The sequence below is a fragment of the Podarcis vaucheri genome, assembly GCF_965113315.1.
Source record: "Podarcis vaucheri genome assembly, chromosome: 2".
Classification (NCBI taxonomy): Eukaryota; Metazoa; Chordata; class Lepidosauria; order Squamata; family Lacertidae; genus Podarcis; species Podarcis vaucheri.
Window position 1 is genome coordinate 19,109,117 of NC_138760.1, and position 26,173 is coordinate 19,135,289.

At 45.5% G+C, this 26,173-nt stretch overlaps 1 protein-coding gene across 1 annotated transcript; it reads right to left on the reverse strand.

The window, feature by feature from the left end:
* On the reverse strand, positions 1-26,173 carry ANKRD33 (ankyrin repeat domain 33). Its single transcript, XM_082212671.1, has 5 exons — positions 26,117-26,173; positions 16,318-16,744; positions 14,098-14,227; positions 9,813-9,953; positions 1-4,490 (listed from the first exon to the last, which is right to left on the reverse strand). The coding sequence occupies exons 2-5, from the start codon at positions 16,627-16,629 to the stop codon at positions 3,712-3,714; spliced, it is 1,362 nt and encodes a 453-aa protein (XP_082068797.1). The 5' UTR covers positions 16,630-16,744; positions 26,117-26,173; the 3' UTR covers positions 1-3,711.

Genomic DNA, 26,173 nt, shown 5'->3' on the forward strand with positions numbered 1-26,173 from the left:
TTTATTAATAAACGCACATACAGCAATCACTTTCAGTTTTATTAAGGGTTTCCTAAAATCAAGAAGACGTAAAGGGCCCCTTCTCCTTTTGCCCTGGCCCACCCTACACACCCAGTAATATAGGGCGGGCGCTTAATCATTGCAAAAAGAAGAAGAGGAGGAGGAGGACGGGCATCACCAACATAAGAGGATAAACAAGGGCAGATTTGCATGGAATGTGCGTATCATATATACCAGGCATAGGCAAACTGGGCCCTCCAGATGTTTTGGGACGACAACTCCCATCATCCCTGACCACTGGTCCTGTTAGCTAGGGATGATGGGAGTTGTAGTCCCAAAACATCTGGAGGGTCGAGTTTACCTATGCCTGATCTATACAGATGCAATTTTAGAAATAATTACTATAGTTCACATAGAAATACAGTACACCTCATCATAGCAGGGAGGACTGGAACCAGGTGACATCTTAGCCCGCTGCCCAGGTGTTAACTGTCAACGTGCACCTGTGCTATTTACCTCTTAAACTGGGCTGGCACCAGAGAGCTCTTTGAATGGAGCAGGGACAGCCAACATGGTGCCTGATCGTAGGCCATGGGAGTTGTAGCTCACAACAGCTGGAGGGCCTCCTGTACTCTTGGAATAGAGCACTTTTGTAAAGTAGGACACAGAGCCACTCTAGCAGCAAAATAAGCTCTCTCTGGACAAGGCATCAGGAAGGGCAAGGACTGGGCTCCTGTTGCGCTGTGTGCAGCTGTCCCAAGTGAAGTACGTCTCTGGGCATGAAAGGATTCCCAGCTACTGGAGCGACTCTGCCCACCAGCCTGTCCTTACTGAGAAGGTCTATAAAGGCCTACTGGCTCCCTCTTGGAAGACCCCCTCAGGTCAGCCCGGACAACCTGTGTGCATAAAAGCAGAGCTAGGATGGCCTGCCCTGTCCAAATTATCCAAGATATGTCACCATCATGGGGTTTTGCGGCACCATTTTCTGAAGTGAACTTTAGGTGGTTCCTACTTGGTCCTAAAAGCACCATACTGCAAGCAGGAGAAGTCCACTTGCAGATGTATCCCTGGGGTGGAAGAAGGAACTCATCAACATTTGCAAACTCCTCTCACCATTAAATTTGCTGCTGGTTGTGTAGCTCCTGTTCCCCGGAGCTGTTTATTTCTGAAATTTGTGATCCTTTGTGCTTTTTCGGCCAGAGGGCTGAATTTCCTCAAGGCTAACCTTTTGGAGTCACATGGTAGTGGTGGGTGGGATCCAACCAAAAGTGGGTGTGGACACAGTGGGAGTGGCTAAAGCTGGCAGTGGGTAGGGCCACCTCACCCTCTCTCTAGTGCCCCAACACATGTGCATAAACATCCCATGCATCCATGCATACACATGTACAGCACATGCCATACACACACACAAGCAAAACAAACATACTTTAGTCATCCAGTCAGTCATTCCTTCTCTGTCTCTTTCTCTCTCACACACTGGTTTGGAGGGGATCCAAAATTTCCGCGGTTAAATAATGAACCTGCCCTCTCAGGCTCTCTCTCTCTCTCTCTCTCTCTCTCTCTCTCTCTCTCTGTGTGTGTGTGTGTCCCTTTCCTCTCCCTGCAAACAATAAGGCTTGGAAAAAAGCATTGCGGAGAAATTTCGACAAATCCCAACTTTACTGTAAGGCTTACGGTACAGATGGGATTTGTCAGGAACTTTTTGCCAAGTCAGCAAAATGCAAAACGGTTGTGAGACAGGGGTATAGTTGACAGGGCTATGGCAAAATCTGAGTCTCTTTGCATCTGTATGAGAACTGTGAATATTTTGAGAAGAGCACATTGGGGCCTTGCTAAGGGTGAAGACGGAAGTAATATTTAAAGAGAAGTTGCTGGGGATTCTATACTTATAGAGACTGCGCTCATCTTCCTCCCAGCTGCACAGTTTTCAGGACAGGTGTTAAAAACGAGGACAAAACCGCTTTGGAGATATGGGAGGTGACATCACATGTGCTATTGTGCTATCTGGATGACATCACAAGTGTTAGCCACAGTCCACTTCTGCTGCCCACCATCCCAGAGCTTGAAATCTGGTGCAAGAGAGTGGTAAAGGTAAAGGTAAAGGGACCCCTGACCATTAGGTCCAGTCATGACTGACTCTGGGGTTGCGGCGCTCATCTCGCTTTACTAGCCAAGGGAGCCGGCGTACAGCTTCCGGGTCATGTGGCCAGCATGACTAAGCCACTTCTGGCGAACCAGAGCAGCACACGGAAATGCCATTTACCTTCCCGCCGGAGTGGTACCTATTGATCTACTTGCACTTTGACGTGCTTTCAAACTGCTAGGTTGGCAGGAGCAGGGACCGAGCAACGGGAGCTCACCCCATTGCAGGGATTTGAACCACCGACCTTCTGATTGGCAAGTCCTAGGCTCTGTGGTTTAACCCACAGCGCCACCCGCGTCCCAAGAGAATGGTATATACCGGTAATTTGCACTAAAGGTGGAAAGGGCATTTCCAACCCAGCTCTGCTTATCTACCAATGTAACTTCCATCTTCACCTTAACGTAGAAAGAGTTTCCTTGGAAGGAACAAGGGCTTGGTGAAATTGAAGTCTTAGGGGTGAACTATATGTCACACCATCAGTGTGAAAAGGAGTGGATTTTGGTAATATGGTGCCCTGAACAAGGATATATATTTTTTTGCCCCCTTTCTAATAATTCCTTTTGCCTCCTTTCACAATAATTCCTTTTGGTACGGTTGCTTTTTTATGGAACATCTCAGTAGGTACCTGTATAAATATAGGTTGTTGTTATTTTGCACCCCTTCAGCTTGGTGCCCTGAGTGGGGGAACTCCCCACACCATCCTAAATCCAGCGCTGATGTGAATGTATGTGGCCGTTCCCTGATTCCTTTTTAAACAGAACTGCTTTGAGAGAAGGGAAATTAGAGAGGAGAAGTGTGTGTTTGTGTGCATTGGGGGTGTGTGTTCCAAATCCTCTCCAAATTCCCCTCTGCCCTAGAGCTCTGTACATAAGGGCAAACACACATCTGAAACCTGGGAGAATGGGAAATGAGGGTTGATGAGAATGGGTAATTTGGAGCTGAGAAATGGCAGGCAGGTTGGGGATTAAACACTTTTCACTTCCACTGCTCTACTTTGCGTTCCCTCCTGCAAGAAGCACCCAAGTCCTTTTCCACGCATCCCATTTGTTAGTCCCTTAGCCTGGCAAAAGCTGGTCAAGAATGATGAGTGGGCAATAATGTTATCTAAAACCACTGGAGTAGAGACTTCCGGGGAGAGGAAGATGGCGGACGAGTCATCTACTGTCTACACTCCATTGACAGAGATAATTATGTGGTGATTAATGACAGCCAAGCCATAAATCTTGGTTATTATCACATTCTCTCTTGGGAAACAGGGAGAACAGGGATTAAGTTCTGATGCTTTGAAAAAGCTGCTTTCCACACTGGGAGATCGAGATGTTTTGGGGGATCTGGATAGAGGTGAGTGACTTAAAGCAAGGAACCTCGATTGTGCTCAAACACTACATAATAGTCCTTAGGGTCAGTCATCAGGGAATAAGGTAAACAAAACATCCCTTTTAAAAATTACTTTTGAGACTGATGAATTATGACGGAAGTGATCTATCTGCGAGTTGAAATTTACACTTGGAAAGTGAGCTGACTGCAGTTTCTTTTCCCAATCTGTCCAGCTCCCCTCCCTCAAGCTGTTATGACTTTTTGCCTTTGCCTTTGCCTTTCCCCTTTCCCTTCCCTTTCTTCTTGGGTTTCCCTTCCTCCTCCTCTTTCTTCTTCTTCGCTTCTTTCAACTCCTTATAGCGCCACTTTGGCAGCTCCAGCATGTGTTTGTCTTGAGAACGTGGCGGCACGTTCTCCTTGGGTGGTGACTGAGCAGGCGACTTGGTGAGTTCAATTTTCGGGACCGGGTAGATGCTGTTATGGCGCATGCGCAAGGGGAACGACAGCAGCTTGACGATGGTGCTGGGGGGCCGGTAGGGCACCAGAACCCGGGTGGGTGTCATGAGCTGGCCATTGCAGGCCGACGCACTAACCATGGATTTGGCATCAGGGTCCGGCGTGTACTCCTTGAGGATCTCGGGCACCGAGAGTCTCTGCTTCCCCACTTCCGGCGGGCTGTCAGGGCAGACGGTTTGGCAAGCAGTGCCCACGAACGGACTGGCCAAGCAAGTGGTCATGCGCACCATGTGGTCCATCACACCATCCGGCTCAGGGTCGTGCGGGAAATTTATGGTGAAGGTGGAGCATATCGTCTCCGACAGCCGCTTGGCTCTGGATTTTGTGGCCATTGCTTGCGCCACCAGCTCGGGCAGAGCGGGCCACTGCGGCAAGTACTTGCTGCAGAACTGCTCGGCGCACGGGCGCTGCAGAAGGGTTCGGATCCGGACAATTGTTTCAAAGCGCCCCGTCAGGGCTGCCCATTCCCGCGCCGTCTTTCCTTTCACTGGGTCCACAGCTGCGAGGTCGGCTCCTAGGAGAAATCGCAAGGTTTTAGGGAGCCTGCCGTAGTCCATTCCCTTTCAGTATATAGTACAGAATGAACGGGGCAGGAGATGGGGGTAGTTCAGTACTGAGACTCCGTACCCCCCAGAGAGAGCTTGGACTGGCTAGATGAACAAGAGTGCCCCCCAAGAACCCCCCCAGGGATAACACCTTAGAGCCCGGAGCCTGGTGGTGGGACACTTAGGAGAAATTAGTGGAAAGGATGAGCTGGAAGCTGATAAAAACAGGGCACTTGAGCGATCAAGGGGCAACAGGAGAAGGAGGGTCCTCCAGGTCAGGATTAAAAGCTGAGAGCCAGTGGGTGTGCAGACCGTCCCAGTCCTGATGACTTTCCACCCCTTGTGACTCCCTGCTTGTGGAGGATTCTGCATGTTGCTGAGCAATGCGTCAGACTGGCCCTGAGTAGGAGGCCATCCCCTCGAAGCAGCCTTCGTCCTCCAGGGAGGGATCCAGAATGAGCGGCTAGAGGGGAAGGGCATGCCTAGGGCTTAGTTTCAGCAATGCCTTCATTGAGATAAGACAAACCAGGGACATTGCTTGATTGCTGTTTTCCCCCCTGCTAATAAAAAGCTAATTGCATCCCGTGCCTTCTGTGTGTGTGCCTGCCCTGGCTCATTGACAGCACCTTGACACCTGAGCTCCTCCTCCTCCTCATCATCATCATAATAATAATTTATTATTTATACCCCGCCCATCTGGCTGGGTTTCCCCAGCCACTCTGGGCGGCTTCCAACAAAACACTAAAATACAATAACATATTAAGCATTAAAGGCTTCCCTAAACAGGGCTGCCTTCAGATGTCTTCTAAAAGTTTGGTAGTTGTTTTTCTCTTTGACATCTGGTGGGAGGGTGTTCCACAGGGCGGGTGCCACTACCGAGAAGGCCTTCTGCCTGGTTCCCTGTAACTTGGCTTCTTGCAGCGAGGGAACCGCCAGAAGGCCCTCGGCGCTGGACCTCAGTGTCCGGGCAAAACAATGGAGGTGGAGACGCTCCTTCAGGTATAAGGGCTTTCAAGGTCAGCATCAACACTTTAAATTGTGCTCGGAAACGTACTGGGAGCCAGTGCAGGTCTTTCAAGACCGGTGTTATATGGTCTCGGCGGCCGCTCCCAGTCACCAGTCTAGCTGCCGCTTTCTGGATTAGTTGTAGTTTCTGGGTCACCTTCAAAGGTAGCCCACATAGAGCGCATCTGACTATTTGACCATTCCTGCCATGACACCTGCATGGGGCTCATTGCACATGGTACTGGCCATATAACTTTTGCATGCCTTAATTGCACAAGTCCTTTGGGCAGGAAAAGATCTCCCTAGTTCTCCTGTGCTGGAACCAATGGGAAGAGTCCTTCTGTGGGGTGAGAGCAGCTATTTTTTTGGGAGGGGGGTGACTTTCATCTGGTTCATGGTGAGTAAGGAAGTGGTTAAAAACCCCTAACTTGTAGTCTTGATCCTGAATCAGCACACACACACACACACACACACACACACACACACACACACCTCTTTCCTATTTGGACTAAATAGAAAAAAGGCACAAAACCTGCAAGCGTGTTTAATTTGGCCCACAGGTTGCCACTAGATGGCACTGGGGCACTCATGAACCGGTCACATGTTGTCCTTTGCAAGGGCCTGCAGATGGCAGTAGGTACAAAGTGAAAAGGCATCTACAGAGTTAGATCGAGAACGTGAGCAGACAGAGCTTCTGGTTTCCATCACTGGCACAGGAGTGGAAATACTGGAGTACAGTACTAGGATTGCAAATACTAAGGGGGCTTATCAGAAGTTACGCCTAATGTGAGTTATTCAGTGTTGACAAGAGGTGAGTGAAGAGTCACTAGCTATCGAGAGACTCTTTGGGAACTCAGTCTTGAATGAAACCTCTGCTTTGTGTTTTTGAACAATTCAGCCTTTTTCTTTTTTTAAAAAAAAATTTTTTATTGGGTTTTCACATTTTATATAGACAAAAACAAAAACACAAAAAACAAGTAAACACATAAACAAAGAAAAAAAAAAGAAAACAACAACAAACATATATACTTTCCCGAAAATGTTATTTCCTAACCCTGGTCATTGACTTCCCCCTACCCCCTCTCTTGCATCCCCATTTCCAAATTTATGTCAGCAAATTGGCATTTCCCTGTCTTAATATTAGTCCTTTTATAAAAGCAAACAAAATTAATTTTTTCTAAGTTGGACCTCAATTCCCTTCCATCGATTTCCCATTTTGTCTTGAATAATGATCTTTTTAACCAAATCCCATAATCATGAGTGTTGTTAGAACTTAATTTTTCCCTCCCTCCCATCCCCGGTTTGCGTCCCTTCCCAAAGCATGTCCAAAATAACAGTTATTAGCCCGGGTTCCTCACGTCCGAGGCCCTCCAGTCTCTTTCAGTCCCTCTCCGCCGGTCTTGTTGGTAATCCTTTATGCCAGTCGTCACATCTCGAAAGAGTTCTTTCACCATCAATCCAAAGTCTCTTCCCATATTTGCAAACAGCTGCTGAAGAGTTTCCACAAGGCATGAATCTTGAAGGTAATCAAAGTCAGAGTCTATGTGGAGGCCCCGATTATATTTCTTTATTTTAAATTCCTTAATTTCATAGACTCCCAGGGCCTCCACTTTCGTCTTCTGCATCTTTCGTGGATTTATAGTAGATTTACTCCAATAATCTCCTTGTTTGTATTCCACAGGCGTCAGCTTCTGCTCAGTATTTTCCCACATCACTTCTTCTCTTTCTTGTTTTGTCTTCTCCTCTTCTTTTATTATCATTTCTGGTTCAGCTGTGGATTCTTTCTCATTGAGGTCCTCGTTACATTCAGCAGGACTACTTGTTTCAGAAGTCAAGGTCATCAATTGTTCACTCATAGCCGTAGTCTGCTCTTGTAAGATTCCAACCAAATAAAACATCCTTTCGATTTCTCCCAGTATCTTTCCATCCACAGCCATTGTAGTTCCACAGAATTCCCTCTAGAGGGAATCTGGTTACTTAGTATTCTTTTCCCCAACAGTCCTCTGTCTTGTTATTGTTTCTTTATTTCCAACAATTTTAGATCAATTGTAACTCTTTTTAATCCAGAGGTAACTTAGGTAGCAATTTTCCACTATTAACAGTCCGTTTGACAGCTTTGACAGCTGTCAAACTCTGCACTTCTTAAACCAGCTCCAAAGCAGGACGCTCCCGGGCCCGGGAGGGGGGGTTGTTTACAACAGAGCATAAAACATCCAACACTCCTCTCTCCTGCTCAAAATTTCCAAATCTTGGAAGTCACTGTCTTTTTTAAAACTCACCCTTTACAGGGTAGGCACTCCAGCTTAGTTCTTTTTTCGTTGCTCTAGATCGTCTGCAAGGTAGGGGGTGCGGACTTCCTTTTAGCACATCCCCCGATCGTCTCAAATTCAGTGGATAAATTTCTTAAAAGCCAAGTCCAAATTACTCACGGGTTGTTTTTTCAGCCGAATTTCAAGGAAGGAAGTCAGCGCTCTCCGGTCATGGCTCGCGGCTTCGCTCAGCAGAGGTAGCGATGGACTCTCAGTGCCGCGCCACCCCCCGTATCCCCTCCGCAGCCTTTAAAAAGGCTCTTCGCGAATCAGGGGGGGCGCTTAAGGCACCCGCCGAGTCTTCAGTCCGCAGGCACCGCGCCTGCGGTTTTAAGGGTCCCCGTGTTGCCGGCACGGCAAGACCCGTCCCCTGCTGAGCCGATTCCCTCCGGAGCTCGGAGGGAATCCGCCATTCCCAGATCGCGTCAACCCCGGAAGTCCCAATTCAGCCTTTTTCAAACACAGTCGTACATTGGTTCTCAAGTGGAATCCATTCCGGAAGTCAGTCCGGCTTCCGAAAACGTTTGAAAACCAAGGCACGACTTCCGATTGGCTGCAGGAGCTTCCAGCACTCAATCAGAAGCCACGTCAGAGGTTCGGCTTCCAAAAAAAAAAAAAAAAGTTCGCAAACCGGAACACTCACTTCTGGGTTTGCGGTGTTTGGGAGCCAAAACGTTCAAGTCGCAAGACATTCAAAAACCAAGGTACGACTGTGGATCAAACAGGAGAACTGTATTTGCTTTGGAGGCTGAATGGTAAGGGAAAAACATCCTTCCCTTGGATTTGTTTCCATAGGTAAGGCATGCCAGGGTGTTTGAGTCATCTGTCCCTCCTCACACTCAGGGCATTCTCAGACAGCTGGCAGGGCCCATTGCTGATGTGTTGATAATACCCTCCAACATTTCTCTGATGAAAATAGGGACGTCCTACTCAACAACAACGACCACAACATTTATACCCTGCCCATCTGACTGTGTTGCCCCAGCCACTCTGGGTGGCTTCCAACTAATAATAATAATAATAATAATAATAATAATTTTTTATTTATACCCCACCCTCCCCAGCCAAGGCCGGGCTCAGGGCAGCTAACAAGCAATAATAAAAACAAGTTGAATGATTACAACTTAAAACAAAATTAAAATACAACATTGAAACATTAAAATATTAAAATGCCTCATTGAAATGCCTCATCGCAGGAGGAGAAGGAAAAGAAAAAAGAAAGAGAGGGAGGGAATCAGATTGGCTCCAAGCCAAAGGCCAGGCAGAACAACTCTGTCTTACAGGCCCTGCGGAAAGAAATCAGATCCTGCAGGGCCCTGGTCTCATGAGGCAGAGCGTTCCACCAGGCCGGGGCCAGTGTTGAGAAGGCCCTGGCTCTGGTTGAAGCTAATCTAACTTCCTTAGGGCCCGGGACCACTAGGGTGTTGCTATTTATGGACCTTGAGGCTCTCCGTGGGGCATACCAGGAGAGGCGGTCCCGTAGTTACGAGGGTCCTAGGCCGTAATATAAAAGCATTAAACATTAAAAAACTTCCCTATACAGAACTGCCTTCAGATGTCTTCTAAAGGTTGTACAGTTACTTATCTCCTTGGCTCGGGGGCCAGATAACTCCATACCCTCCAGCATTTCTCTGATGAAAACAGGGAGGTCCTAACGAAAAGCGGGACATTCCGGGATCCAATCAGAAACTGGGATGGCTTCTGTAAATCCAGGAGTGCTCCTGGAAAATAGGGACACTTGGAGGGCCAGACTGCTGTTGCTTGGCTCTCTAAGCAGCACCAAGTGGCTGGGTCTAGCTGCCACCTTAATTTTCCACAATGCTACCGACACAGCGTCATTATTGGGGCATTGTAGGAAATTGCAATGGCAGCTAGATGCAACAGCCGCTGTTGAACACTTGAAGGATGAGCAGCAGGTGTTAAAAAACGAATTTAAAAATCCTTTCCTCCTGAACTGGCTAATGAGGAGTGACATACCTGCCATGAGCAGAGCTGCAACACAGTCGTTTCTCCCCTGTACTGCAGCCTTCATGAGTGCAGTCAGACCCCGCAAGTCTCGCACCTCCAGCTCCAGTGTTGGATAGTAGTTCAGAAGATAGTTGAGAATAGTGATGTGTCCTTCATGGAGAGAGAGAGAGATAGAGAAAGAGAAAGAGAGAGAAAGAGAGAGAGAGAAACCGTGTTAGGCATTGAAATGTTTCCCAGAGGTTTAGCATGTACTAAAGACCACAAGAGATAACACACAATGGATTACCGTATTTTTTGCACCATAACACTCACTTTTTTCCTCCTAGAAAGTAAGGGGAAATGTCTGTGCGTGTTATGGAGGGAATGCCTACGGGTGGCGGGGGGGGGGGATCTGCTGCAGTCATGAGCAGAAGATCCATGGTTCCCCTTCCTTCCCTCCTCCGTGGCTCGCTTTGAAACAGTGGGGAGGAGAGAGGGACAGAGAGCCTGCTTCTTTAAAGGAGCAAAGCGGGAGAGGAGAGGAGCCGCTTACACTCATGTAAGCGGCTCCTGTCCGGTTGGCTCCTTTAAAGCAAGCAGGCTCTCTGTCCCTCTCTCCTCCCCACTCAGCGGCTTTTCTCCCACTTTGCTGTTTCAAAAAACATGTTTTAGAAAACATAGTTTTCTAAAAACTATGTGCGTGTTATCGTTGGGTGCGTGTTATAGAGCGAAAAATACGGTATTTTCCCATCCATGTAGACTTTCATTTCCTCTGGGAATTGAGTGGCCAGGGCTGTCTTAAGCATATGCGGCGCCAGGGTGCAAAGATCTGCCCAGTGCACACACCCCGGTTGCCCAGTCCCAGGTGCACCGGATGGCAGAGCCGACCAGCCACCTCAGCGTCTCGCGGCGCAGAGCCACCCGCAGCAGAAGAGACCACTGTGGCGTGCTGACCGATGGGTGGGCTCTTCCCCAGACTCAACTCTTGGGGCCCAGACTCTCTTTTTTTTAAGTAATATTTATTAAATATTAAATATTTATTAAAGTTTCAAAAGGTACAAAAAACAAAACAGAAAAGCAAAGAAAAACAGAAAAAAAATCCACTTTTAAAATCTCATTTTCAATAACTTCTTTTCACGACTTCCCCACACCTCCCCTTCTTCTATTCCAACAAGTTTTTATCCCCAATGTCTTAACCTTAATTTGTTAATGTGTTTATTTGTATTAGATTTTAACCCTTAATTCATTATTATATTTAGTTCAGTTTATAAATCAACTTTTAGTTTATATACCTTAATCATATGTAAAGAAAACTTTTTCTAAGGTTGACCCTGTTTCCCTTCCACGAATTCCCCATTCTTATAATGATAAACAACATGAAATTTAACACGGCATAAAAAAAGATCAGGCCCCCTTTGGACTTCCAAACCCCACCCTTCTCTCCCCGGTTTCAGTCCCAAACCATAGTCCATTAGTCCATCTATTTAGCCTGGTGACCTTACGTCCGAGGCTCTCAAATCTCTCTCAGTCCCTTTCAGCCGGCTTCTTTGAAAGTCCCTTATGATTGACACCCAAACTCGAAGGGGCACTCTCTCTATAATGTCCGTGATCTTTCCAGCCAGGCCTACTTGTTTAAAGGTGGAGCTCAAGCTCTGTTTCTTAAATCCATGTATCCCCAAGACTCCAGCTTCCACCTTGGTCGCGCTTGAAGCCCTCTTGACAGGCCTCCGGCTCTCGTTTACCTTCTGTGACATTTCGGCCGCCTCTTGGGGCCCAGACTCTCGGCCTGGCGCCCCTGAGAGCCTGGCGCCCGGGTGCCCCGCACCCCTAGTGCCTATGGGTAAGACGGCCCTGTGAGTGGCTGATGTCTACCAGCCTGACACAAGCCCAAATCACCATTGTGTCCCTGTGAAGCCCTCCAAAAGACTAGGTTCATGGCTTGGGGGTTGCTCCTTGATTCAGGTGTCTTCGGTGGCGAGTAATGCCCAGGTGTGACTGATCCATCCATCAGCTGTGGCCATTCCTGGACTAGGACAGCTTGGCCTCAGTTAACCAATGTTAATAACTTCCAAAATAGATTACTACAATGGGGGTGGGGCTGCACTTAAAGATGTTATAGAAGCTACAGCTGATGCAGAATGTCAAAGCCTGACTGTTATCTAGCGCATTGCGGGGGATCACATTACCCAGATCCTCAAAGCCCTACAATGATTGCCAGTAAAGCTCCACTGAGCTTCAGAATTTGAATGATAGATGTAAATACCAGCCAATCAAACACTGCTTCAGCTGTCAGTCTTGGCCTTCTCTCCATGCTGCAGAAAGACGGTTTATTTCCCCCCCCCCCTATTTTTAAAAGTGCTTTCCATTAAAATAAAATAAGGAAAAAGGAACCCTAACCCTAACCCTTATTTTAAAAGGTGTGTTTGGGAGAAGAACACTAGAGTTCGTGGTAAAGTCACAGGCACTAGCCAATCAGTGCTATGCACAGCTAACTGCTTCTGCAAAAAGCACTTCCATATTCTGCTTCTTTCTTGCAGAGTTCAATCCTGGAGAAAGAAAAATGCATTTGGATTGAACACAGTGGATACACTTCCAAACACACTCTTCTAGTTTAAATACTTATCAGCTGGATAGCTCAGTTGATTAGAGTTTCATGCTGATAACGCCAGGGTTACAAGTTTGATCCCCATAAGGGATTGCTGAATGTTCCTGCATTGCAGCAGGTTAAAGTAGATCATCCTCAGGGTTCCTTCTAACTCTATGATGCTTGACTACTATTATTATATTATATCTATCTCCTCCATTGTTTCATATCCCCCCTCCCATTGCACCTTTGGTGAATGTAACCGTCTTGAGCTGTTTTTTAATTGGGTCTGTTTTTTGTGGTTCAGCCATCTATCAATCACAGGCATTGTTCACACATAATACTCAGCCAAACCATGGCTAAGCAGGATAAGGGTGCTGCTTTGCAGAGTTAAGTCACGGTTTAGCTTAGCATTACGTCCAAACCTGAGAGCACGGTCAGCCTCTTCCAAACAAACCATGGCCAATAAGCCAAGAACAAACTGCAGTAACAGCTTGTGGTTTGTTGGGAGCGAGACAAACCATTAGCCTGGATTTCCATAGAGCCAAACTATAGCTTAGCTCCAGGTAGCATGTCGGCAGCAGGACTGGGGGGAAGAAAGAACCGGCAACCTTTCTTGCTCTGGGCAACTGCACCCTTGCCTGTTCGCACTTAGCCATAGTTTGGCTTTGCGTTACATGCAGTCTGGGCTACAGTCTGCACAAACAAATCACAGGGCGCTAAACAGACAAATAAATTAGGAAGGGAAGGAAGTGTGAAACGGTAACTCCTCTGCAAATCTGGAATGCCAACAGAGGCCTGAATTCAAATGTGCACATCTTGCCTTCAGAATATTCATCAAATTTGATCTTTATTGAGATGATACAATTTGGCTCCAATTTTCACAGAGGAATGGCCATCTGCAACCTGAGCTTATCGTCACCTTTCAGTAAACCCCTTTTACTTCTCATTGCCAGAACGCTATTTCGAAATAATCACAAGATATCTATCTATCTATCTATCTATCTATCTATCTATCTATCTATCTATCATCTATCTTCTATCTCTCTCTCTCTCTCTCTCTCTCTATCTATCTATCATCTATCATCTATCTATCTATCTATCTATCTATCTATCTATCTATCTATATCTATCATCATCATCTCTCTCTCTCTCTCTCTCTCTCTCTAGCTCTATCTATCATCTATCTATCTATCTATCTATCTATCATCTATCTATCTATCTATCTATCTATCTATCTATCTATCTATCTATCTATCTATCTATCATCTATCCATCTATCTATCATCTATCTATCATCTATCTATCTATCTATCTATCTATCTATCTATCTATCTATCTATCTATCTATCATCTATCTATCTATCTATCTATCTATCTATCTATCTATCATCTATCTATCTATCTATCATCTGCTTGCTCGTAATTAAGCATATAAGAAGACCTTGCTAGATCAGGCCAGCAGCCCATCTAGTCTAGTATCCTGTTCCTAATGTGGCCAAAATGATGCCCATGGAAGCCCAAAAGAAGGCTCTTTGTGCAAGAGTGCTTTCCCACCCTGCAGTTTCCAGCATCCGGTACCCAGAAGCGGAGGAAGAACGCAGCCTGTCATCAGGGTTAGTAGCCCCTGAAGTCACTAATGGAAGTAGAGCAATCCTGGCCAGGTGCCCAACCTTCCTTGTCTCTGTCTGCCATCCCTGCTCAACGGTGTAAAAGCAAGACACTTCCTACCTGCCTGAGCTGCTATCATGAGTGCTGTGTTTCCATCATTATCCTGATGATTGATATCTATGTAGGGACATTTGCTGAGAATGGTGACAATGTCTACGAAGCCTTTGAAACATGACACCAATAGGCCGTTCTGTGGAGGAAAAGGGAACAGGTGTTAAGGTTCAGCCACTTGAGCAAGTGGTGCTACCTCTCGTACATCTTTCCTGCCTATCTTGCCCGTTCCAGAAACACAGTCCTTTGGTCCCAACAAAATGGCACTTCCTGCCCCAGGGGTGACTCCGATGCTCTCCCAGCAGCTACACAAAGCCTGAGCTCCAGTCACCTCAGCAATAACAGCCACTCCTATTGCATTCCTGCCACTGCTACCTGTCAGTCAGGACATAGCACAAATGTTTTGGTTGTGGTTTTTTTAATTTAAACCCCCCCTAAATTACTTTTTAAAAATGTTTTAAATACTTGTTTTTAATTGTTAATTTTATTGTTCATTCCTTTTGTCAATTGCTCTGGGGTTTTATTACAATCAAGCAGTATATAAATTGTTATGAAATACAGCGGCACCTCAGTTTTCAAACATAATCTGTTCTGGAAGACCGTTGGAGTTCTGAAACATCTGAAAACCGAGGTGCAAAGGGGGCGGCCTGCTGATTTAATAGAGAAAAATGAGAAAAATAACATATACACTCAGTGGAAGCCGTTCAACCTCCGAGGTGTGTTTGAAAACGGAAGCGTTTACTTCCGGGTTTACGGCGTTCGGAAACCAAAACGTTTGTCAACGGAGATGTTCGAAAACCGAGGTACCACTGTAAATACAAAATGCGGCTGATACTGTTCCTCTATTTACCGTGCATGGAAAGAAAGTACAACTGAACTCATGAGGATGGCTGGAACGCCATGATAACACATTTCATTTTTTCCCCATTCTTTTGCGATATTTATAAACCACTCAGGAACAAAGTCCTTTGTTTGTGTTATCGATAGCAAGGCATCAATGCTGCCAATGCAGGGGAGGGGCTGTGGTTCAGTAAGCATGATTTGCATGGAACAGTTCCCAGGATCAATCCCTGGCATTTCTGTATACGCCGATCTGGGAAAGACTCTTGGTTTGAAACCTTAAAAGGGCCACTGCCAGTCAGTGTGGACAGTAATGACCTAGATGAACTGATGGTCTAACTCGCTCCTAATTTCAATCCCGGGATAAAGGGCTGGGGAGAAGCCGTGCATAAGCATAGGATTCTAGAACTTACATGTGGAATCTGCATAACTAAGCACCCCTCCCCTGGAAAGGCACAGAGGAAGAGGGTTTCGAGCCTGGGGACTGGTGGTGGGACACTGGCCACACCTCAGAGGAGGGGATGCGCTGGGAACTGTTAGAATCAGGGCTCTTGAGGGATAGCGAAGAGACAGAACAGGCTGAGGAGGTTTCCAGTTTGGATACAGGCGCCGACAGACAGCCAGGACACAGGAGAGGTAGACAGTGCAGTTCTCCCTCAGAGCTACTCTGACAGCTTCTCTTTCCAGCCCCCAACCTATGCCTAGAATGATTGTTGTGTGTTGCCAAGAAGCAAGCCAGGCAGACACAGAGGGAGTCCCTTGCAGCTTGCCATAGCAGAAGATCACAGAGGAAGGGGCCTGACACAGAGGGGACGGGAATGAAGAAGGGGCTACAAGCTGGTTCGAACAACTGGCTTTCCCTTTAGATATCTCTCTCTGTGTTTTGCTTTCCTTAATAAAGAAACTAACTGCAACTTTGCCAAGCGTCTCTCTCTCACACACACACCTGTGAATGACCTGCTCTGCCTGTTGGCTCCCTGACATTACCAGATCGGTTGTAGTGTGGACAAATGGCCTTCCTCAGGTAACTCTCTAATTCATTCATGCCTTTGACTGCTTTTTGTTTCGCACACCCCACTTGGTGCCACCCCGCCAAACACGTAGTCAGTGAAAATGGATGGAGCTAGCCACCAACACACAGTGGAGCGGTACAATGACCACTTTGCTGTGCAGTCGCCACCCCACAAGGCATGTCGAGTTCACTGCGTGGCTGGGATGGTTTACCATAGCTTCCTGTTAGGGACAGCGATGCTAGGGATGGTTTCTTGGACTAGAGAATGGCCATGATTGGGCTATGGCTCTGGTCTAAGGATTGGCTAAGAGTCATGGCCTTCTATTCACCCCCTAGGCCATATTATTGCTAGCTTTTAGGTGCTGAAGTCCAGTTACCCGTCCATTGATGTCCAGCTCCATGACTTCCTCCCTGGTCACCCCTCTGTCAAGTTTCTCCTGCAATAGCTTTGCATCGTTCTTGAGACAGATCTGGTAGAACGTGAGCGTCGTGCCATCACCACTGGCAGACGGAGCAGATTCATAGACGGGGTACACAGAGTCATCAGAAAGGATGCTGCAGGTGTCGGATTCTCCCCTCTCACCCTCCCTCCCTTCGTCCTCCTCATCTTCTTCATAGTCTAGATCGGGGTCTGACTCATTTAGGGTGGGCGATGTGTCTGGCTCTCCTTTCCTGCTGGCATCGGTCATCCAGCCCACTCAACGCAAGCAGTGTTTGTTGTCGTTTTGGTTGCCCATGCTTGTTTCAGTCTCGATGACCTTTTCTCTTGTGCCTGACTGCCCTCCTCAGTTACACGCTGGGGATCTGTGAAGCAAAGATGATGCAGAGACAAAGATTAGCCGCTCTCAATGAACAAATACAACTCCCTGAACATTTCATGGGTTTGAGAGATCATTTGATAATCCCTTAATTGTACTGAGCACAAGCCATCTGTTCAGAAGCTACTGAAATAGTCGTTTGCAAACTCTGTTCCTCAGGTTTTTGCACCAAGGTTCCATGGGAGATTATAATTGGGGGATAATCAGTGAGATGATCAGGAATGGCGGCAAGTTTTCTCAAGGACGCCTCTAAACTCTCAGTATTTGGTGAGAGGGATTCCAACACATACCAGATCTTTAGGTTTTTGCACAATTAAACACAACAACAGCAACAACAACAGCAACAATAACAACAACAATGTTATCATTTATATGCCACCCATCTGACTGAGTTGACCCAGCCACTCTGGGCGACCCCAGCCACTAAGGAAGGAAGATTACAACATGATAAAGTTCAAAATGGTAACAATTAATTGCACAATTATTCAAAATCCAGGGAAACCTTTTGGATCCACTTTAAAAAATGAAAATGAAAACAGGTGTTTGTGGCTTGGAAAGTGGCAGGAAAATGCACTGGAAATTCAGTTTCAGGGACGTCCCAAGAAAAAGTGGGACATCCCAGGCTCAAATCAGAAACTGGGGTTGCTTCTGTACATCTCTGGAAAATAGGGAGGGTCTGTCTTGGCTTTCTATGACAGGCCTAGTGCTAGCGCTAGCCATCGCTGTGGTGTTTCAGTCAGGTCTGAGACTGCACCATTTTCAAACAGGATAGGAAAATTGGCTTTCAGGTGGAAAAATCAAAATTAGAGACTGAATTGTTAGAACCCAATACTAAGAACTTATCAAGAATGTATAACTTGCTGCTGAAATGGAATACACAAGATGAAACAGTTAAATCGGCTATGATTAAATGGGCACAGGACATTGGTCATAACATTATGTCTGCTGACTGGGAATGGTTATGGAACACTGGTATCAAATTTACGGCATGTAATGCCTTAAAGGAAAACATTATGAATATGGTTTACAGGTGGTACATGACCCCAGTCAAGCTGGCAAAAATTTATCATTTGCCTGATAATAAGTGTTGGAAATGTAAAGAGACTGAAGGTACCTTTTATCACCTTTGGTGGACATGCCCGAAGATTAAGGCCTTCTGGGAAATGATTTATAATGAAATGAAAAAGGTACTTAAATGTACTTTCTTGAAAAAACCAGAGGCCTTTCTCTTGGGCATTGCCGGCCATTTGGTGTCAAAAAGGGATAGAACTTTTTTTATGTATGCTACAACAGCAGCAAGAATACTCATCGCAAAGTATTGGAAGACACAAGATCTACCCACTCTGGAAGAATGGCAGACGAAAGTGATGGACTATATGACATTGGCTGAGAATCCGTGACCAGGGAAAAGAGACGGCGGAAGAAGACTGGAGAAAATTTAAAAGCTATCTTAAGGACCATTATAAACTTGATGAATGTTAGAATGTTGTGGTTCTCAGGAATAAAGGGATACAGTGATATAAGGTCAGAATAAAGAAAAGACTAAGATGACAGAGGGTGGAAAGGAACAATTGGGAGTTGCTATAAAAATTTTGGACATTGGGATGCAGAAAGGGGGGGTATGGGGGAGTCCCGGAAAAGAGGTTTATGAAAAAATGTTATGAAATTATACGTGTTTGTATGTCTTTTTAAGTGTTTGTTTGTTCTTTAAAAATTTTGTAAAACCAATAAAAATTTTATAAAAAAAAAGAGACTGCACCAAGAAGGCAAGAACATTGCTGCAGGAACCATGCCTTTGGGCAAACATTAGAGCAGCACACAAATCTCCATGAACGATGGGTAAGGCATTTTCATCTTCCCCAAGTGTTCAGCGAAGCACAGGCTGGTTTGCTGCCACTGACGGCTTTCCCAGTGTTTTCAAACGGGCGCTGAAAGCACCTGCTGAAACCTGGGTCCTGCAACACCATCAATCTGTCAGTTTGCATTTCTTAGTGCAAAAAGTATTGATCTGACGTGCAGAGATCTTTCCTGTTCTGCTTAATTCAAGAGGGTTCTGGAAGCTTCTCTGTGTGAAAGAAGATTCCTGATATTTGGGTTATTCTTTCAGAGAAGCTGCGTACAGCTGGTTTAAACTGGTTCTGTTACCTCTTTCTGTCAAGGTCATGCTGATTATAATAGTGAGGCCAGAAGGAGCCAGGGTTTTACTCTCTCTTTTTGTCTCTCTTTCTTTCTGGTGTGGTGTTCCGTATGTTGTGTTAAGTTGCTGTAAGTTTAACTTAAGTCTGCTGCAACTGGATTTCTTATGGACAGTGCCATTGTGACCATTATGCTCATTTGCCTTCAGTAGCAGTACAGTGGTACCTCCGGTTACGAACTTAATTCGTTCCGGAGGTCTGTTCTTAACCTGAAACCGTTCTTAACCTGAGGTACCACTTTAGCTAATGGGGCCTCCCGCTGCTGCTGCGTCACCGCCGTGCGATTTCTGTTCTTATCCCAAGGTAAAGTTCTTAACCTGAGGTACTACTTCTGGGTTAGCAGACTCGAGGTACCACTGTAAAGCTCTGCTGCATGAAACACAATTGCCTCTTGTGCATTTTTTGGGGGGAATCCTGCAAAGTGTTTAAGTTGTTACTCTGCTAACTATACATTGGAATCTACAGTCATACCTTGGGTTACAAACGCTTCAGGTTGCGTTTTTTGGGGTTACGGACTGCCAAACCCCGGAAGTACCGGAACGTTCATATATGATTATATGCACTCCTTTTTGGCTCATTGAGCCTTACCTGTTTAACACTGTTGTCATTTTAATTATTTGCAAATCGATAAAATATGGTTTGTTTTGAAACAAAATGTAAATTCTCTCCTCCATTCCCCTGGAAAACGTTTGCAACCCGAGCGTCCACTGTACTCTGGATCAATACGGAGTAGAATTTCAATGTCACAATCAAGAAGTAGACCCAACCCACACAGCTGTCACAACCGCAAGGCAAGCTCTTTCCTCCTCCCAACCCCCAAAGTCCCAGACAAATAAACGTCCAAAGTGTCAGGAAAGAGTTCATGCCACGGCCCGGGTCCAGTCCACACTTGGTGGGTCCCCATAAAAAGTTTGTTGCTTGGGTCCCGCAGGTCATTGCATATCAGGATGGAGCTGGCCTACTGCACTTTAATAATAATAATAATAATAATATTTATATCCCGCCCATCTGGCTGGGTTTCCCCAGCCACTTTGGGCGGCTCCCAACAGAATATTAAAAACACGGTGAAACATCAGACATGAAAAACTTCCCTTAACAGGGCTGCCTTCAGATGTCTTTGTAAAGTCAGATACATTGGTACCTTGGTTTACGAACTTAACCCATTCCGGAAGTCCATTCTTAAACCAAAGCGTTCTTAAACCAAGGCATGCTTTCCCATAGCAGCGGGGGACTCAATTTCCAGTTGGAACACACTCAACAGGAAGCGGAACATGTTCTGCTTCCAAGGCAAAGTTCACAAACCAAACCACCCACTTCTGGGTTTGCAGCGTTCTTAATCCAAGTTGTCCATAAACTAAGCTGTTCTTAAACCAAGGTGCCACTGTAGTTGTTTATTTCCTTGACATCTGATGGGAGGGCGTTCCACATGGTGGGTGCCACCACCGAGAAGGCCCTCTGCCTGGTTCCCTGTAGCTTCACTTCTCGCAGTGAGGGAACCACCAGAATGTCTTCAGCGCTGGACCTCAGTGGCTGAATAATGGGGGTGGAGACGCTCCTTCAGGTATACTGGGCCGACGCCGTTTAGGGCTTTAAAGGTCAGCACCAACACTTTGAATTGTGCTAGGAAATGTGCTTTATGAATTGCACAGGTCAGTTGCCCACCAGCGCTGCAGCTAGCCCAGGCCTTTTTTTGCTGTTGTAGATGTAGTCTGATCCAAAGCATTGTACTAATAGCTCAAAGTAGTCAAACAGCATATGGCTGTATCACATCAGGATCCTGACTTGAACGTGCAGCTTCTTTTAAATCAAAACAAATACAGTTGTACCTCGGGTTACATACGCTTCAGGTTACATACGCTTCATGTTAAAGACTCCGCTAACCCAGAAATAGTGCTTCAGGTTAAGAACTTTGCTTCAGGATGAGAACAGAAATCGTGCCCCGGCAGTGCGGCAGCAGCAGGAGGCCCCATTAGCTAAAGTGGTGCTTCAGGTTAAGAAAAGTTTCAGGTTAAGAGTGGACCTCCGGGACAAATTAAGTATTTAACCCGAGGTTCCACTGTACTGCCTTCCTGTAGAATTTTGCTGCTCATTTGGCTCCTGCTGTGTCTTGTTTGACTTCTGAATAGGGTCTAGCCCCACCTAATCTCAGCTTTGCCACAAAATCCTCTGACACAAAATGTATTTTGCTTTGGGTGAATCTACCAAAGGGCCTGGTGAAGTATATAGAACCAAATAGGGAGACAGGCGGGGTGTGGTGTGGTGTGTCGAATCTATATATGATTACAGTGGTACCTCAGGTTAAGAACTTAATTCGTTCTGGAGATCCGTTCTTAACCTGAAACTGTTCTTAACCTGAAGCACCACTTTAGCTAACGGGGCCTCCTGCTGCTGCCGCGCCGCCAGAGCATGATTTCTGTTCTCATCCTGAAGCAAAGTTCTTAACCCGAGGTACTATTTCTGGGTTAGCGGAGTCTGTAACCTGAAGCATCTGTAACCTGAAGCGTCTGTAACCCGAGGTACCACTGTATATGCACTCCTTTTTTGGCTCACTGAGCCTCACCTGTTTAACATTGTTGCCATTTTAATTATTTGCAAATCAATAAAATATGGATTTTTTTTTTTTAAAATGTAAATTCTCTCCTCCACCCCCCTGGAAAACAAGTCACATTAAGCCTTTCCAAACTCCCTCTCCACCCCCACCCCGACCAATGCCTGTGATCAGATATTTCTGTAGAATTAGCAGCAACCACAATCTTCTTTTGCATGATTCTATAGCTTCCTTGGGGCCTTTTAAGCGGAGATTGCCTGGCTACCTGTCATGTATGATCTAGCTGAGATTTCTGCATTTCAGGGGGTTGGACTAGATGACCCTTGGGGTCCCTTCCAACTCTACAATTCTATGATTATATAGCATAGCAAAGCATGACAATACGAGTCTTGCAAAACCTTTCTGTCTGGTCTGTGAGCTCCTTCTCCACTCTTGAGAATTCCAGCTTTCTCTTCTGACGTTTCCTATTTGTTGTGTTCTCAAGACTCATTCTTTCCAACAGAGTGTCAAGATTTTTCAGAGACTATACCAAGGTTTTCGCACTTGAGGGCAAAGAATTATTGGAATCAAAGATGCACCCAGAATTTCTAATATGTTTGGCATCTTCAATATCAATACATTTATATGAAAATTGGGGGAAATGGTTAAATCTGCTAAATTCATTCTTTTGTGGCTAATAGCAGCTTTGCAGTGATCTGAATTAGTAGCATGGTGCTGGGGCAAAAAGTTAGACGCTTTCCCACACACCATGGACCCTATCCAAATCTCCCTATGGATACTTTCCCTAATAGAATCAGGCACTGAGAGTTAAAACCATGGAGCTTCCATAACATACTGTATTTTTCCGCCCCCATGTATAAGAGTCCTATTTTTGGGGACTCAGGTTTAAGAAAACGGGAGGAGATGTAGCCGTGTATAAGACGCCCCCTAATTTTTGATATTATTTTTCAGGAAAAAACCTAGTCTTATGCACAGAAAAATACGGTATGTAGTCGGACGTTGTCAAAATGTACTTCTGATGTGATCCTTTAGCATTGAATATGCCTGCTCTAGAAGAAAAATAAAGCGTCTCTCCTTCTGACAAAATTAACTAGTAATTGCCAACTGTGGTTGGAATTCAACTAAGTTTTACACTGGTGATAATCATATCATGTATCCATAGCAGTAATCAGAGGAGGGATGATTGCAGGGAGGAGCACAGAGGGAAGAAACGCCATGGTGCATCTGCAACAGCACAAACAGACGCCTTCATCTGCCCCAGCTGCAACAAAACATGTCTCTCCTGTATAATAATCGTGATGACGATGATAATTTTATTATTTATACTCTTCCCATCTGGCTGGGTTTCCTCAGCGACTCTGTGCGGCTTACAGCACATAAAAAATGGCAAAACATTAAAAATTTCCCGATACAGGACTGCCGTCAGATGTCTTCTAAAAATCAGATAGCTGTTTATTTCCTTGACATCTAACAGGAGGGCTTTCCACAGGGTGGGCGCCACTACCGAAAAGGCCCTGTGCCTGGTTCCCTGTAACCTTGCAGTGAGGGAACCTCCAGAAGGCCCTCGGCGCTGGACCTCAGTGTCCTGGCTGAACAATGGGGATGGAGACACTCCTTCAGGTATACTGGGCCGAGCCCGTTTAGGGCTTTAAAGGTCTAGTCTAGTCTAGCTGCTGCATTCTGGATTAGTTGTAGTTTCCGGGTCACCTTTAAAGGTAGCCCCACATAGAACACATGAGCATGCACCACTCTGGCACCACTCTGGCACCACAGTCCACAGGCAGATAGGGTCTCAGCCTGCGTACCAGATGGAGCTGGTAGACAGCTGCCCTGGACACAGAATTGATTTGTGCCTCCATGGACAGCTGTAAGTCCAAAATGACTCCCAGGCTGCGCACCTGGTCCTTCAGCGGCAGTTACCCCCAGCCCTGTTTTTAGCATATGTGCCGCCGGGGTGCAAAGATCTATCCAGCACCCCCAAATTTAGGTTAGCCCCCAAATTAACATAATTAATGCTTATGTCAGACACCACACTTACACCTTATCTCTTGTTGTGAATGACAAGCGCCATCATTGAGTCTGACAAGCACCGCCGTTGTGAATGACAAGCACGGTGCGTCTTTGGTAAATGAGCGCAAGTCGAAAGTCCTTTAGTGAAACAGTAGGTATACATTTCAGCAATACCTAGATATATATGTATTTTGTTTTTCTAGCTTGATCAAAGTTATGTATTATTTCATAACGGGTAGATAGTTAAGAGTTTAGGCGGATTCAGTGGCGGGCGCCGGGCGCCCCCCAGAATTCAGCTCCCGGGTGCCCCACGCCCCTTCCACCCCTGGATAAAGACGGCCCTGGTTACCTCATTCAGGACTACATCTGCCTGCCCGCTGTCTCCCAAGAACAGTACTTCTGTCTTGTCAGGATTCAACCTCAATCTGTTAGCTGCCATCCATCCTCCAACCACCTCCAGACACAGGATCGGTTTCTAGAGCCACAACGGGTGCAGAAACTCTCCAATGGTTTGACTTCTTTCCCCCCCTCTTTTTTTTTTTTTTGCTTTAAACAAGTACATATAAACATAGACAATCAAAAGTACAAAGGAAAATTCCTTAATAGTAATGGGGAAAAAACTAAAAAAAAAAATCAAAGTACACGACACAGAACATAAGCAACTATGGGAAAGAGAAAAGAAAAATAGAACAAAAATCAAAAGAAAAAGGAAGATGAGCCAAAGCAGGAAAGATAATCTATTGTACACTTCTGTCAAGCTCACAACAGATCATTATTCTTATCAATTCTCTCTATCTGCATTCCAAAGGAATCCCTCATCTTGGTATCAGGGAGCATTCAAGGGTCACCAGCAAGGGTTATAGTGGCAAAACACTGGTAAGATAAAAAGACACCCACTAAAGAGGAATGGGTAGTCAAATTGTGCGAGTACTCGGAGTTCGCAAAGCTGACAGATGCAATAAGAGATAAACTTTAAAAATTGGTGAAAGAAGAATGGGAATGTTTAAATAATTATTTAGGGCACAAGGGCTCCAAATGTTTGACTTTACCCCCGAAGGCACACCCTTCGATTGTCTTCCGAGACAGACAGATGCCAACTAATCATTACTCAGAGAAGAACTGTTGAAATTAATGGAACTAACTTCGTCTGCATAGCTCAGTTGGTTAAAGCGTAGTGTTGATCATGCCAAGGCTGCAGGCTGAATCCCCGTATGGGACAACTGCACATACCTGCAGGGCACCTTCCAACTATGATTCTACAATTCTAGTCATGTTCATTAATTTCAACAAGTTTACTCTGAGTAAAACTTAGTTGACTATCACCCAATATAAATTGTTAATGGAAGGTGAAGAGAATTAACATGAAAATCAGGACGAATCGCATTCCTTGATTTTCCTCCAGTCGATAACTGTGAGAGATAAATGCTCTTGGAGAAACTCAAGTCAGCACCTCCCCATAGTTTTTCATGGAAGAATTACATGTGAGACCTTGGAGAGCAGAGTACTGTACTGTATTATGTTCTACACTAAGTGGATCAAGGATTTGACTTGGCATAAGGCAGATTTAAATGCATGGGTCAAGACATCCATTCCTTCACACTTTTCAAGGCATGAATTTGTTTCCTGGTCTTCTGGCAGATTGTCAGTTCTTTAACATTGGTAGGCTGCAAACGATTCAACAATTTGCGCGGGATGTGGTAGGGGCCCTGAAAACTGCCCCTGAGCTCTTGGTTGAGAACGCAAAGTTGAAAGGCTTACTTAACACTCCCAGGAGAAAGGACTGCCTACTAATAGCATGGACCTTATTGAACCGACAAAGCAATCTCTGCAAATTTCAGTCAATGAAACCCTTTCATTAGTCTCAAAATGCATTTAGGATTTAAAACCCTATTTCCTGATTGTCGGCTCTTCCTTGCATAGTTTTACTGTAGCTAAATCCAGTGCTTTTTTTCTAATTTTTTTTTAGGGGTACTCTCATTTTGACTCAAGAAAACCACCATTTTATAGTTCAAATCGGGAAAAACAAACACAGTGGTACCTCGGGTTACGGACGCTTCAGGTTACAGACTCCGCTAACCCAGAAATAGTACCTCGGGTTAAGAACTTTGCTTCAGGATGAGAACAGAAATCGCGTGGCAGCAGCGGGAGGCCCCATTAGCTAAAGTGGTATCTCAGGTTAAGAACAGTTTCAGGTTAAGAACAGACCTCTGGAACAAATTAAGTTCTTAACCCGAGGTACCACTGTACACTAAATGGACAAAAGTACAAAGATTCACAAAATGTTTAGGGCTATGCGTACCCCTGCACCCCCCCCAAAAAAGCACTAGCTAAATTGTTTCCTGCTTGGCAGGGGGTTGGACTCGATGGCCCTTGTGGTCTCTTCCAACTCTACGATTCTATGAATCTACACACTTTCAGAACAAAATGCAACATCAAACAATTGAGGCCTCACAGATAAGGCAGAAATTCTGGTCGTGGTAATAGAGTGGTTGGGGCAACCCAGTTGGATGAGTGGGGTATAAGCAAATAATAATAATAATAATAATAATAATAATAATAATAATAATAATGGCAGCAAAAGGAATGAACCATTGGAAAACCATACCTGAGGTTGATGTGGATTCTCCATTGCTTGTGGTCTTTAGAGAAAACTGGAATCTGT

Bases quoted from the DNA above. Each gene is read 5' to 3' on its own strand.
- ANKRD33 (XM_082212671.1), bottom strand. From the start codon at position 16,629: ATGACCGATGCCAGCAGGAAAGGAGAGCCAGACACATCGCCCACCCTA. The intron at 9,954-14,097 runs GTAGGAAGTGTC...CTCTCCATGAAG, and splicing joins CATGATAGCAGCTCAGGCAG to GACACATCACTATTCTCAAC. The intron at 4,491-9,812 runs GTATGTCACTCC...GATTTCTCCTAG, and splicing joins TGCAGCTCTGCTCATGGCAG to GAGCCGACCTCGCAGCTGTG.